The sequence below is a fragment of the Lissotriton helveticus genome, chromosome 1_1, assembly GCF_964261635.1.
Source record: "Lissotriton helveticus chromosome 1_1, aLisHel1.1, whole genome shotgun sequence".
Lineage (NCBI taxonomy): Eukaryota > Metazoa > Chordata > Amphibia > Caudata > Salamandridae > Lissotriton > Lissotriton helveticus.
The window spans coordinates 763,166,076-763,178,836 of record NC_136057.1 but is presented as its reverse complement, the minus strand read 5'-3'; the positions used below and the strand labels follow the sequence as shown (position 1 = coordinate 763,178,836).

The 12,761-nt window shown below is 46.2% G+C and overlaps 1 protein-coding gene across 3 annotated transcripts in view; it reads left to right on the top strand.

Annotated features, from left to right (window-relative positions):
- PNPLA8 (patatin like domain 8, phospholipase A2) overlaps positions 1-11,017 on the top strand; it is a 383,576-nt gene extending 372,559 nt beyond the window's left edge. For all 3 annotated transcript variants that reach the window (XM_078674318.1, XM_078674319.1, XM_078674317.1), the window contains one exon: positions 5,456-11,017. In XM_078674318.1, coding sequence (XP_078530444.1) covers positions 5,456-5,724 — 269 coding nt within the window. In that variant the 3' untranslated portion in view covers positions 5,725-11,017. The remainder of the gene's footprint in view (positions 1-5,455) is intronic.
- The last annotated feature ends 1,744 nt before the right edge of the window (positions 11,018-12,761 follow it).

The following is a 12,761-nucleotide window of genomic DNA, read 5'->3' as shown; positions in this document are numbered from 1 at the left end:
GTGGATGCCAAAAACGGATGGAGGCCCCAAGCACATCCTAGATCTTCACCCTATGAACTTCTTCCTCAGGAAGGACAAGTTCAGAATGCTCACCCTGTCCCAAGTTCTGTCTGCCCTGGATCCAGGAGACAGGATAGTGGCATTAGATCTGCTGGATGCCTATTTCCACATTCCCATTCTGCAGTCCTACCACTGCTACTGCTCAGGTGAGCCAGGAGCACTTTTAGTTCACCCTGCTCCCCTTTGGCCTTACCAGTGCACCTCAAATGTTCACAAAATGGATGGTGGTGGTTGTAGCCATCAACAGTGGTTGGGATTACCTGTCTTCACATACCTCAATGGCTGGCTACTGCAGGCAAGATCTCAAGCAGTCATAAACCACCTCCAGACGGCAGCCAACTTGTTGACATAGTTGGGTTTTTCAATCAATGTGCCTAAGTCAAACCTGATTCCTTCAAAACGGCTCCACTTCATTGGAGCCGTACTGGATACAGTGTTCCTCCGAGCCTTCCCTCCGCCTCAAGGAGTCCAGAACATTTGGGCAGCGATCGCAATGTTCCCACCCTTGACCTGGGTCTTGATGAGAACAGCTCTGTGGCTTCTTGGCCTCTTGATTCTTGCTAAAAGACTTGCAGTGGTGGCTGCTTGACTGCAATTGGACCAGCGTCAGACCCCTCTACTACCCCACCCAAAACTAACAGTAATGATGGATGCATCATTGCTGGGCTGAGCAGGATTATCTGAGAGAAATTGAGATTACATGACTCTGATCTCTGGCTGAGACTTGCCTCCATATTAACCTGTTGGAGTTTCAGGCGATTTGCTTGGTACTGAAGGTGTTCTGATCATCAAGGGGGAGCGAGTAGAGGTTCTTACAGACAACACAACCTCCAAGTGGTACCTCAACAAACAAAGCAGTTGGAGTCATGGGTCCTGTGCTAGGAGGCTTTACATATCTGGAAGTAGCTGAACACTTAGAGCATCTCTCTGTTCGACCAACACCTGGTGGGATCTTTAAATGCCAGGGCAGACTAACGCAGCTGCCATTGCTTAGGGGATCACAAATGGCACTTAACACTTGAACATCGTACAGGACACCTTCCAGCAATGAGGGAACCTTGACTCAACCTTTTCTCCACCGCAGAGAATGTGCACTCTTCAAACCTTTGCTTGTTGGAGTTCCCCCTGCAGTAATGCATCGGAGATGCCTTCCGCCAGTGGTGAGGGTTGGAACTCCTGTATGCCTTTCCATTCCTCCTTCTTCCGCCCAGGGTGCTTAAAAAAGATAAAGAAAGAACAGGCCTAAGTCATTCTAGGGGTTATGGACTGGGCGAGGAGAGTGTGGTACTCAAAATCTTCCGCCAGGAGCATCTGTCCTCGAATATGGCTGCCTCTTCAGGAGGATCTCCTGTTGCAAGAGTGGGCTGTGGTTTACACCAGAGCCTGCACAACCAGCACCTCCATGTGTAGGGATTGATTGGAGACAATTGACAACTTTCGACCTTCCCTACGAAGTGATAGACATCATTCTAGCAACCAGGCATCCATCTACAAAATCTGTTTATGCAGGATGCTGGGAGAGGTTTGTTGTCTGGTGTTGCTCCAGCATCATCCCACTCCTGAATGGACAGGTAATGGATGTTCTTTTGGTTTATTTGCCATTGGCCCAGCAAGGTCTTGCTGTGACGTTGATAAAAGGTTAACTTTCAGCTTCCTTGTGTTAACCTGGCCACTGTTGTGACATGTTTTTTGAAGGGGCTTATCCACATGTTCCCACCAACTCTGTCTGTGATGGCGCAGTGGGACCGTAATGTGGTACTCAACTACCTCATGTGCATCACAATCGAAATGATGCACAGTTGCCCTCTTTGCCTCCTAATTATCAAGGCAGTCTTCTTCATGGCTGTCACATCTGCCTGGCAAGTCAGTGAACTCCATGCATTGTCAGTGGTCCCAGCATACACATCTTTCTTCCTGGACAAACTCTCCTCCAGACAAAAGCAGCATTCCTGCCAAAGGCAGTAAGTCTTCTACGCAATACAGTCCATCACCTTGCCAACTTTCTATGCACTGCCTCTCCCCACCAAAGAGGAAGAGCGGCTCCATTGCCTCAAACCCATGAGGACTCCCAGCTTCTATGATGATTGAACATGAAATTGACAACAGGATGATTAACGTTTTGTCTGTTTCTCTGGAGCTAGCAAAAAGGCAAAACAGATTGAGTTATGCATCAAGATCTGCTATGAACAGGCCAAAAAGCAACCCCCAGAAGTCCTGTGTGTCCATTCACCAGAGCAAAGGCTGGAACAACCTCGCATACCACATAGTGTGCCAGGTCTGAACATTTGCATGGCTGCAACGTGGCCTCCACACATTCATGGAGCACTACTGCCTGGATACCCAGGTCAGACAGAATGAGCATCTTGCCTGGTCTGTTCTCCAGGATTTCCTGGATTGAACCATTCCACAGAACCCACCACTGGGGGAGGTGCACTGTTTTGGTATCTATTTACAAGTTGAGGATTCTGAGGTTAGAAGTCTCTATTAGAAGAATACGTTACTTACCTTCTGTAACAAAATGCCATTTCTGGTAGAGACTCTAACCGCAGATTCATCACTGACCCACCACCCTCCCCTTTCTGTGGAATGGATTCATATAGCCCATTACTAAGATCCCAATCTGGAATTCTCCAAACTGACATATTCTGATTTCTTTTGACTCCACATCCGTCGATGCAGATGAAGATCAGATAGAAACTTTTGTCAGCTCACGGTGTGGCGCAGGTATAGGGGGCCAACGTCACACATGTGGTGGGATGGACCCAGTGTGGAGCCACACAATGCCACCCACTAACACGCAAAGGAATTGCTACGAAATGTTTGGATCCAGTCTGGCACCTGAGGAAATTTACAAGTGAGGAATCTGCAGTTATAGTCTCCACCAGAGGCCTTTGTTCTATCCTAGACCTGCGTCCTCTCAATTTCTTCCTCAAGGAGTTCAACATGCTCACACACAATGGACCCGGGAGACAGTTTGATAGCGTTGGACTTGCAGTACGCATATTTCCACATTCCCATCCTGCTTGCCTTTGTGTTACCTGCGATTCACGGTGATCCACAAGCTCTTTCAGTTCACTGTGCTTCCTTTTGGCCTTATGAGCGCCCCTCATGTGTTCAACAAGATGATGGCAGTAGTTGCAGCTCATCTGCAGAGACCAGGGGTGCCAGTCTTCCCCAAAATCAACGACTGACTGCTGAAGACAGGCTCACCCCAGGCTGGTGTGTCCCACCTCCAGATTACGGCATACCTCCTGCATTCACTGGGGTTTACTATCAATGTGCTGAAGTCACACCTGACTCCCTCTCAGATGCTCCCTTTCATCTGAACAGTTCTGGACACAGTGCATTTTCAGGCATATCCTCCTGAACGGCGAATCCAGGATATTCAGGCAATGATACTGATGTTCCAGCCTCTATCCTGGATTTTGGTGAGACTGACTCTGAGGCTGCTGGGCCACATGGCATCCTGCTTGTGAAGCATGCCCGCTGGCATATGCGGGCTCTGCAGTGGGACCTGAAATTCCAGTGGGCGCAACATCAGAAGAATCTCTTTTACATGATAAGAGGTGGAGATCAGATGCTTCAGGACTCTGGCGGAATCCGGACTCCACATCAACCTGTTGGAGCTCCGGATGATTCGGCAGGCATTGAAAGCCTTTCTACCCTCCATCAAGGGATGAAACAGACAAACACCAGTGCCATGTGAAACTGCAACAAACCGGGCACAGGTGGGGTCGGGGACCCTTTGTCGAGAGGCCCTGCATCTCTGGACATGGCTGGAATGTCAGGGCATTTTCTTAGTGGTTCAGCACCTCCGGACGTGGTGAAAGGTCCCTTTCAGCAGTGGGGAGAACCTTGGTTAGAGCTGTTCGCCATTGCCAAGAACATGCAATGTCAGCAGTTTTCGGCGCTGGAGTTTCCAAGATGGCTCTCGCTCGTAGATGCTTTTCATCTCGAGTGGAGCTCAGACCTCCTGTACGCCTTTTAGCCCATACCACTCCTGCCCAGTGTTCTCAAAAAGATCAGGAACAACCAGGCCCAAGTCATCCTTGTGGCTCCAGACTGGACGCGGAGAGTCTGGTATCCTGAACTGTTGAGCATAGCCATCTTTCTTCCTGTTGGCCTGACCCTTCTGGAGGATGTTCTGTCGCAACAGCAGGGTAGGATTCTGCACCTGAAGCTGTCTTCTCGCCTCCTTCTTGCGGGGAGATTGAGCAGCACCAGTTGACAGCCACCTTTCTCTCGTCTTCTATTAATTCTTTCTCTTGCCCAGCAGGGCTCTGCTCAGGGCACTCTTTAGGGCTATCTTTCTGGTATTTCAGCTTTTCAGCGATTGCCTGACCAGCTCTTCAAATACCCCTGAGGGAATCTGTACTAGAAGTCTCTATCAGATGAACAAGTTACTCACCTTCTGTAACGCCTTCTCTAGTAGAGACGCTATCTAGCTGCAGATTACTTACCGATCCACCCATCCTCCCTGCTCTGCGAACAGATTTTTATGGACAGGGCTCTCCCCTTTCAGGGCCCTCGTTTTCCACACCAGTGGTCAGTGTTTATCATGACTCTGCACTCTTGGTGTGAAAAGTCACTAAAGAAACTGATGCCAGTGCGCTGTGGTGGCTTCTTTATGGGTACTGTGCATGTCACTTCTGGATTCAGTCAGATGCCTGGAGATAATTCAGAAGGTAAGGAATCTGCGGCTAGATAGAGTAGCTACCAGATAAGGTGTTACTGAAGGTAAGTAACTTGTTCATTACCTGCTATGAGGAGGTGGTAACCATTTGTGAAGCGTAAGCTTACACTTTGCTTGAGTAGACTCTGGACATCATGTGGAGACGATGTTGGTCCGACAGGCTGCTACAAGGCTCTCCCCATTGTTTCATAGATAGTGTGTCATTCCTTGTGCTTCTAAAGCCTGCACTATGTGAATGGTGGGATGGGGAGCACAGCACAGGCCTCAGTCGCAGATTTGCCACTGTTCACCGTGCATTGCAAGCGATTCAGATCTGTCAGTAGTACTGTAGTGACCGGTTTGTGACTTTCTGTGAAAAGTCTCTTTGTGCTATAAGGTATTTGAGAATCCCTTGCGCTGAATAAGGGGCGACTGGTAGCAGTGCAATGCAAAGCAAAACATTGCGATGCAAGCAGCGGCTGTGTGCCTGATGCATTGATTGCTCGGGGGGGGGGGTGGGGGGGGGGGGGCTGGTATGTAGAACTTCAGTGGGCATGTTTATTTTCTAGGGTTCTGCATGATGTTTTACCCTTTGCTTAATAACCCAGAAAGAATGTAGTTTTGGGTACCCGAATTAAGTGAGTGTCATATTTGTCATAACTAAATTGAGCCTAACGATTTTCAACAAAAAAATAATCCTACTTTTTCCCACCCAAAAAACAGAAGTTCATACCATGCTTGATGCCTTGTTGCCACCCAACACCTATTTCCGGTTTAACCCGGTCATGAATGAAGACGTTCCGCTGGATGAAAATCGGAAAGAAAAGCTCAACCAGCTGCAGGTGGATGGAGTGCGTTATTTAGAACGAAACGAAGAGAAACTGAAAAAAGCTGCCAAGATTTTGTTGCAGGAGAAGACAACCATCCAGAGCATCGGTGACTGGGTTAAATTAAAAACAGACATGTACGAAGGATTTACTTCAAAATTGTGATATACTACTGCATGATATTGTCAACCATTGGTAAACAATGCTGTTCTAAAAATTCCGCCCAGTTCTTCGAGGTCCGTGCATATGGTAGTTCTGTACATACATTTTTGAAAGGGAGAATAAATGCTGCTGGACAACTTAATTCATTCAGAAATATTGGTGTTTAAGAGCATTTTTTCATTAATTTAGCTTATGTTTTTTTGTCGGTGTGACCGACCCCCTGCAATGACTTTGGATTAAGACTAAATACAATGTTTATAATTTGTTTATTTAAGTTTTCCTTGGATTTGTGCCAATTGAAATTGAGTATGACAATGTACATCTAATTATTAAACGCTGTCCACAAGTACTGTTCGTTGTAAAATCGTATGTAGTAATTTGATGTACTTTAAATAAAACACAAGCACTTTTTTAAAAGCTTCATTAAATTTCGTAAAGAGGGTACTCCTGCCAAGCATGCTGATAGCATTCAATTTGCAGAATCACTGACAGATCGGGTACTTAAATACTCATTTAAGGACGGTCTTACAGATAAATAATTGAATGGTTTATTTCCAGTCACAAAGAAAATATCACCTTTGTATTTCAAAAATATTTATGGTTCTCAGTATTTGGATTATCTAAAAAAATATAAGCAATTTACCAGTATCACAAACAAGCGAATCATATATGGGCATTCTTTAAAAATAACGGCGTATGTATTCTAGAAACTATGGATTCTGATGTTTACTGTATTCTGTTTCAAATTGAAATGTTTGCTGTAATCTTTTTTTTTAACCTCTACTATTCTCCTTTTACAAATGACTTAGCCTTCTAGCTGCAGATTCTGTAGCCTAGAATATTCCCCAGGCATCAGACTGGATCTGAAATATCTTCAGCAGTGCAGTACCTCTGTGTGCCGGTAGGTGGCGTTGGTTGACTCTGCATCTGAATCATTTCCCCCAGAAATGACATGTACAGTGCCTATATAGGCGCCAGTGTGCTTACATCAGTTTTTTTCTGCACAGTCATTGCAGATCTAGAGAATACTACCTCAGTCCTTTTTTGGACTACCCTTTTCAACTTTTTGTCTAAATCATTTTTGAGCGAAGCTCCCAGTGTGTGTTAGAGATGCCCCCTAAAAATCAGTGGGGTTTAAACTCTGTGGATCATGTCACAGGCAGATGTCTGTGACAGACCCCTACCTCATTTGCTTCTGATACCTGAAGCTGGGCCGGGCCACGACTCCAAAGATTGCCCACACTGTCCAGTGAGCATCCCCAAGGTGGTCCAGGAGCATGCCTGAACCTCCTGGGTGCCCAACACTGGATGGCACCACACTGCTCCAGTTCCCGTTTGCGAGAAAGGTCCCGGGCCCGGTCTACAAGTCATTCCCCCTGGTCATGGTTGCGTTCCAAATCATAGTCGGGTAAGTCCTGCATAAAATCTAAGAACTCAAGGTGCTGTTTGACTTTGCTGCGCCAGTCATCAGATGTAGTGCAGGAATGATGTCATAAATCTACGCCTCTCTGCACCTCCTAGAGTTTCCCACCCTGCCTGGCTAAATTAATGTTATGAGGCCATGCACCCGATTTGGCAGGTGCCCCAACTGGAGTTCCGCTGACAGTTTTACCCCAGCAAGATCTGGCACTTTGGATTAGTTTCTGAATCCAAATCTGCTCTGAGCGAGAGTCCACGGACTTCTGTGGAGTCCATTCTTGTGGCGCCATTCCCAGTGCCACTGACCCCAATGTTGTCCACAACTCCGATACAGAGACACACACTTCATTACCCAACACAGACTCCAGCACCGATTGAAACCAAGAACATCTGGGTCAAGTAGAGCATCTCCCTTTACTGACCGGCCCTGTGGGGAATGCGATTGGGGTGGATCTGAGGATCCCTATGGTTTTCTTGACCCCCTGGAAGAGCCCTTGACTGACGATAACTTGTATGAGGAACTGGTGGATGGCAATGGTCTGTACACCTGTTGTGACACTGACCTAGGCTTTCCTATTGTGGACGAGGGGTCTTAGGTTGCCGCTGAGGTCCTAAACCTTATGCTGCTCTCTCTAGCAGTTAGGACTAACGTCTTGACATCGGTGCTTCAACCTTGGGTAAAAAGAATAATTGATGGACAGACTGCAGAACAATGTCATACATTCACCCCAGTACAGAGATTAGGGCCTAAATCCATAGTTTTTTTGCTCACCATGCCATTCCAGTTTGGTCCCAGCCATATGCAAATCAGTCTTGACCCTGCGCCCAATGGGGTCAACCTTGGGTAGCTTCGACTCAACCTCTTCTTCCCTTTAATGAAGCCCTCACTGATGTCCTGCCCGGGGCCTGGGCCAGGCCCTGCACAGTCACTCCTGTGCACAGGACCATTGCCTGCCACCGTCGCCTTCCTCTTGGGTACCATGCTTTCCTCCCCCAGCACTCCACCCCAGAGAGACTGGTCAGCCAGGCCTCCACCTCCAAGGTTGGCCCTTACATGTTGCCTATCACCCCCACCTGATAGGGAATATAAGATGCTTGTCAACTTTGGCAGGAGGATTTTCTATTCCACCAGCTTTGCACTGTGGTCCTCGAACACTGCATGCCTCTTTGGTGGGTATCCCCACACAGTTTGGGACTCAATTGCGCTTGTGCTGATCATGGTCTTGGAGAAGGCGCGAGCCATCCTGTCACAGGCTATTGCCAATGGGAAATTCTTAATAGGCTTCATCCTAGACACAACCGGCTTGCTAGGGAAAGTTATTGCTTTGTTGGTGGCACTTCATCAACTGGCAACTAGCTTTTTGGGGAATGTCCTTCTATGATGCTCGTTTTTGTAACGATAACGCAGATTCGGCACACGAGCACTTTAAGGATAGCAGGGCCACGGCCAGTTGTTTGGATTCTCCACAGCCCACTCCAGCCCCAATCTGCCTTTCACCCCTTCTTTGGCTTGCGGCAGGGGCTACAAGCCACTGCCTTTTCTGCCCATCTTCCATAGCCAGCAGACACCCCAGCCATTTTGTGGCTGCAGATGCAATTTCCACAAACCCCTTTAATATGTCCTCTCTCCATCATGGGCAACCGGTCGTTGACAAGATTTAACTTTAACACTAACAAAGTCCTGATGGTGGTCTATCACCTCGGACAACTATGTGCTTCAAATTGTTCAGTGGCGTTACGCCCTTACATTCACAGAAACCCTGCTGCCCATGCCCCCATCCTCAGATTGCCTGGCAGAGGGCCACCTCCCCTGTTGCATCAGGAAGTACTGGCTCTTCTGGCCAAAGAAGCTATAGAGTGGGTGTCAACATCAGAAGTAAGTCATGTTTGTTATTCCCGATTCTTTCTGGTGCTGAAACACAGAGGTCTCCCTCCTATATTAGGTCTTTGTCCTCTCAACTACTTCTTAAAACAGGAGAAATTTAAAATGCTCATGTTGGCTAAGGTCCTGTCTGCCCTCGACCCTGGAGACTGGAGGATCGCACTGGACTTGCAGGCTGCATATTTCCTTATACCCGTCCTGCCGGCCCACTGGTGTTACCTGAGGTTCACAATGAGCTAAAGCCACTTTCAGTTTGCTGTGCTGCCTTTTTGCTTTGCCACTCCCCCTCCGGTATTCACGAAAGTGATGGCGGTGGTGGCAGCCCATTTGCAGAAGTCAATGGTTCCACTCTTACCCTACCTCTACAATTGGCTGTTGCAAGCAGGCTCGTCTCATGCTGTTGTGGCCCACCTCCAGACTACAGCAGACCTCTGGGATTCACTATTAACATGCCAAATTCACATCTGACTCCCTCTGAGAAGCTCCTCTTCATCTGAGCCATTCTGGACACAGTTCAGTTCCGCATCTGCCTTCCATGGCAGCAAGTTCAGGATATTTGGGCTATGATTCTAATGTTTCACCCTCTATCCTGGATTTCCATTAAACGGACTCTGAAGCTACTGAGTCTCGTGGCTTCCTGAATCCTGCTGGTATTGCTCGGCCACTGGCATAAGCAGGCTCTGCAAAGGGACCTGAAATTCTAGTGGGCACAGCATCAAGGGATTCTCTTTGACCTGGTCAAGATATCGGGGAGAACTGCAAAATACCTGCATTGGTGGCTGATGGACTAAGATTGAGTCAGCGTCCGACCCCTCATGCTTCCCCGCCCTTCTGGGTTGGGCAGCCATCTGAGAGAGGTGGAAATCAGAGGACTCTGGTCTCTGGCAGAGTTGCAGCTTCACATCAACTTGTTGGAGCTGAGAGCAATCCAATCCGCCTGGCATTGAAAGCTTTCCTACCCTCCATCAAGGAGAGGTTGGTTCAGGTTTTCATGGATAACACCACCTCCATGTGGTATTGAAACAAATCAGCCACTGATGCCTAGTGAACACAAATGTCGTCTCCTTTCGGAGGTGGTGCAAGGTCTCTTCCGCAATGGGGGAGAACCTTGGTTAGAACTATTCGCCACCACCAAGAACCACAATATCAACACTTCTGTGTGTTGAAGTTTCCAAAGAGGATCTCTCTCGGAGACAGTCAGGTCTATTGTGATGGGCATTCCGGGACTTGTCAAATCAGTTCAAAGACCCACCTCTGGAGAGGTATTTCTGTGTTATCTATGCTAAGGTAAGGAATCTGCAGCTGGAAGCTTTATCAGATTAACAACTTAGTTACCTTATGTAATTACTTATCTGATGGAGACTATTTAGAGGCAGATTCCTTACCAATACCTGCTTCTGTTTTTTGTTTTTTTTCTGCCTAGAAGGTCCCTACAGGTCCTTAGTATCTGTAAACTGTTCCATCAGCTGTCTGACGCAGCTCCATGCTTCTGGCACTGAAATGTCACGAAAAGAAACTAATAGCATGCTGGGGAGGTGCCTATGTAGGCACTACATATGTCACTTCCTGCGTGGATGAAAACCAATTCGAAACCGATCACCCTCCCCCACCTACCGGCGCACAGAAGTACTGCTCAAGATTTTCCCGATCTAGTCTGACGCCTGAGGAATATTCTATGTAGAAGGAATCTGTGGCTAGAAAGGCTTACCGAATGCAAGTAACTTGTTCAATTATATCTGGTGTTTATCATTGAACAAATAATTATTACTTGTTAATGGAGAACAAAACCTGTTAATTACTTTGGCAATTATTTTTTCCAATAGAAAGAGTCTATATAAAAGTTCTCAAATATACACTTAATTCCACAATAAATCTACGTATTTATCGATGTTCTATACCGTGTAAAGTGTAACAACTCGTGGAATTTGAGGATGCTCAGTTGGTATTTTCATTGGATTGTCATGCTTTAAAGAAGTCAATAAAAGGTTAACTCTATACCAATGTTTTGTTTTCCCATTTTAAAGTGGTATACAATTTAACGCCAGATCACAGCTTTTGTTTCAGGCAAGAATTGATCAAAATAAACCGATGGCAAAGGCAATACATGTCAATACTACTGGGCTTTCTCTCTGACGTGGCTTGTTGAATGCAATCACATTGCCTGAAGCTGAACGCAGAGCAATCTGAAGTTCTGGAGGGGCAGACAAACTATGAAATGACACTTGGTGGCCCACCTCTCTTGATGCGGCTCTGTTACCAAGAATTTGGGAGTCCTATTAGATGACTCCCTCTCGATGCAAGACCAGGTGTGTGGGAGATGTTTTGGCCTCTTACACATGTCGAGTAAGTTATTCAGATGGATCCGTATAGCCTGGCGAAGGGCAGTTTCCTAGGCTCTCATTTTGAGCAGATTGAATTACTTCAATGCCTTATGTTTAGGGATGCCTCGTTACCTGTTTAGCCATCTGCAACTCATACAGAATGAGGCAGCCAAACTGATCTGTAATAGACTCTAAAGGAGCTCTAAATCCGCCTGCTTCAATCATCTGCCCTGCCTCCCAGTGCTGAAACGAGCCAGGTTTAAAGTTCTTTGCTATGCTCATAAGTCACTCCACGAGTCTGGGCCAGCAATTTTGTTTTGCAAAGTGGCTTTTTACAAACTCAGTAGAGGGCAGCGCTCATCTCAACGAGCCTTGATCCGCAGCACACGAATCAGGAAATCCAGGATGGGTGGGCGTTTGTTTGGTCATCTGGCAGTACTTCACTGGAAGTCTTTACCGTTAGAAATGCGTCTTATGGAGGATCTTCTGGTGTTTCAAAAATGGTTCAAGACCTGGCTTTACCCTTTTTAGTGGCATTGCATTTGCAGGGCCTCAGTCTGTCTGAATCAGCTCCGGGATGTCCCTACAGAGATGATGGTTGCACTTTATATATAAAATAAATACATTAATGAAAGACCCACTGTTCGAGTTGTAAGTAGAAAGAGACCTTTAACCACTATATCGCCTGAGGCGACGGGCTTGTAATGCTTTAGGAACATTTTACTACTGACCCTAGACTATTGTAAATTAAACAGACAAAATTATAGAAACAACCATTGGGATTTTGGAGCAGATGGTCTACACCAGCCGTTCTTGGTTTTGTGCCAAACTATTGTCTTCATTGGAGCTCCCAACATATCAATGTTTTAATTGCGTTCTGTATCATAGTGCAGATCTTTGCAGCATTGTAGACTCTACCTTCATCTATTTCCCAGTGTGATAAGTTGTACTCTATCAACAGTCACAAATTTGAATATGGAACAGGCGTTACTTTAGTTGCATACTGGCAAAGCGAGTGGCTCTCAAAAAGTACATTTAAACATACTACCAACTTTTACTCTCGCTTGCCTATGGAACACTCTGTTGGCACTTGATCTTTTATATGAATTGTATCCATTTCGGTAGGTTTTCAGCTCATTGGTAGGAACTCTATATCTACGATGTGCTAAAATGTCTGCTTTTCACAGATGGCCTACAGAACAAATATGATACTATTTGAAGCACATATTTTCAATGTAAACAAATTGGTAGAAAAATACATTTGTGGTATCTATTAAAACATAGTAAATCTTTCTAAAGCGTGTGGTTGTATTTTATGCCTTTTATTTGAAATATTGCATGAATAGCATATTATATAGTCTATATTCAATCACATTCAATGTGAATGAGTAATGCAGCTCTTTGTAAGCAACAAGTTG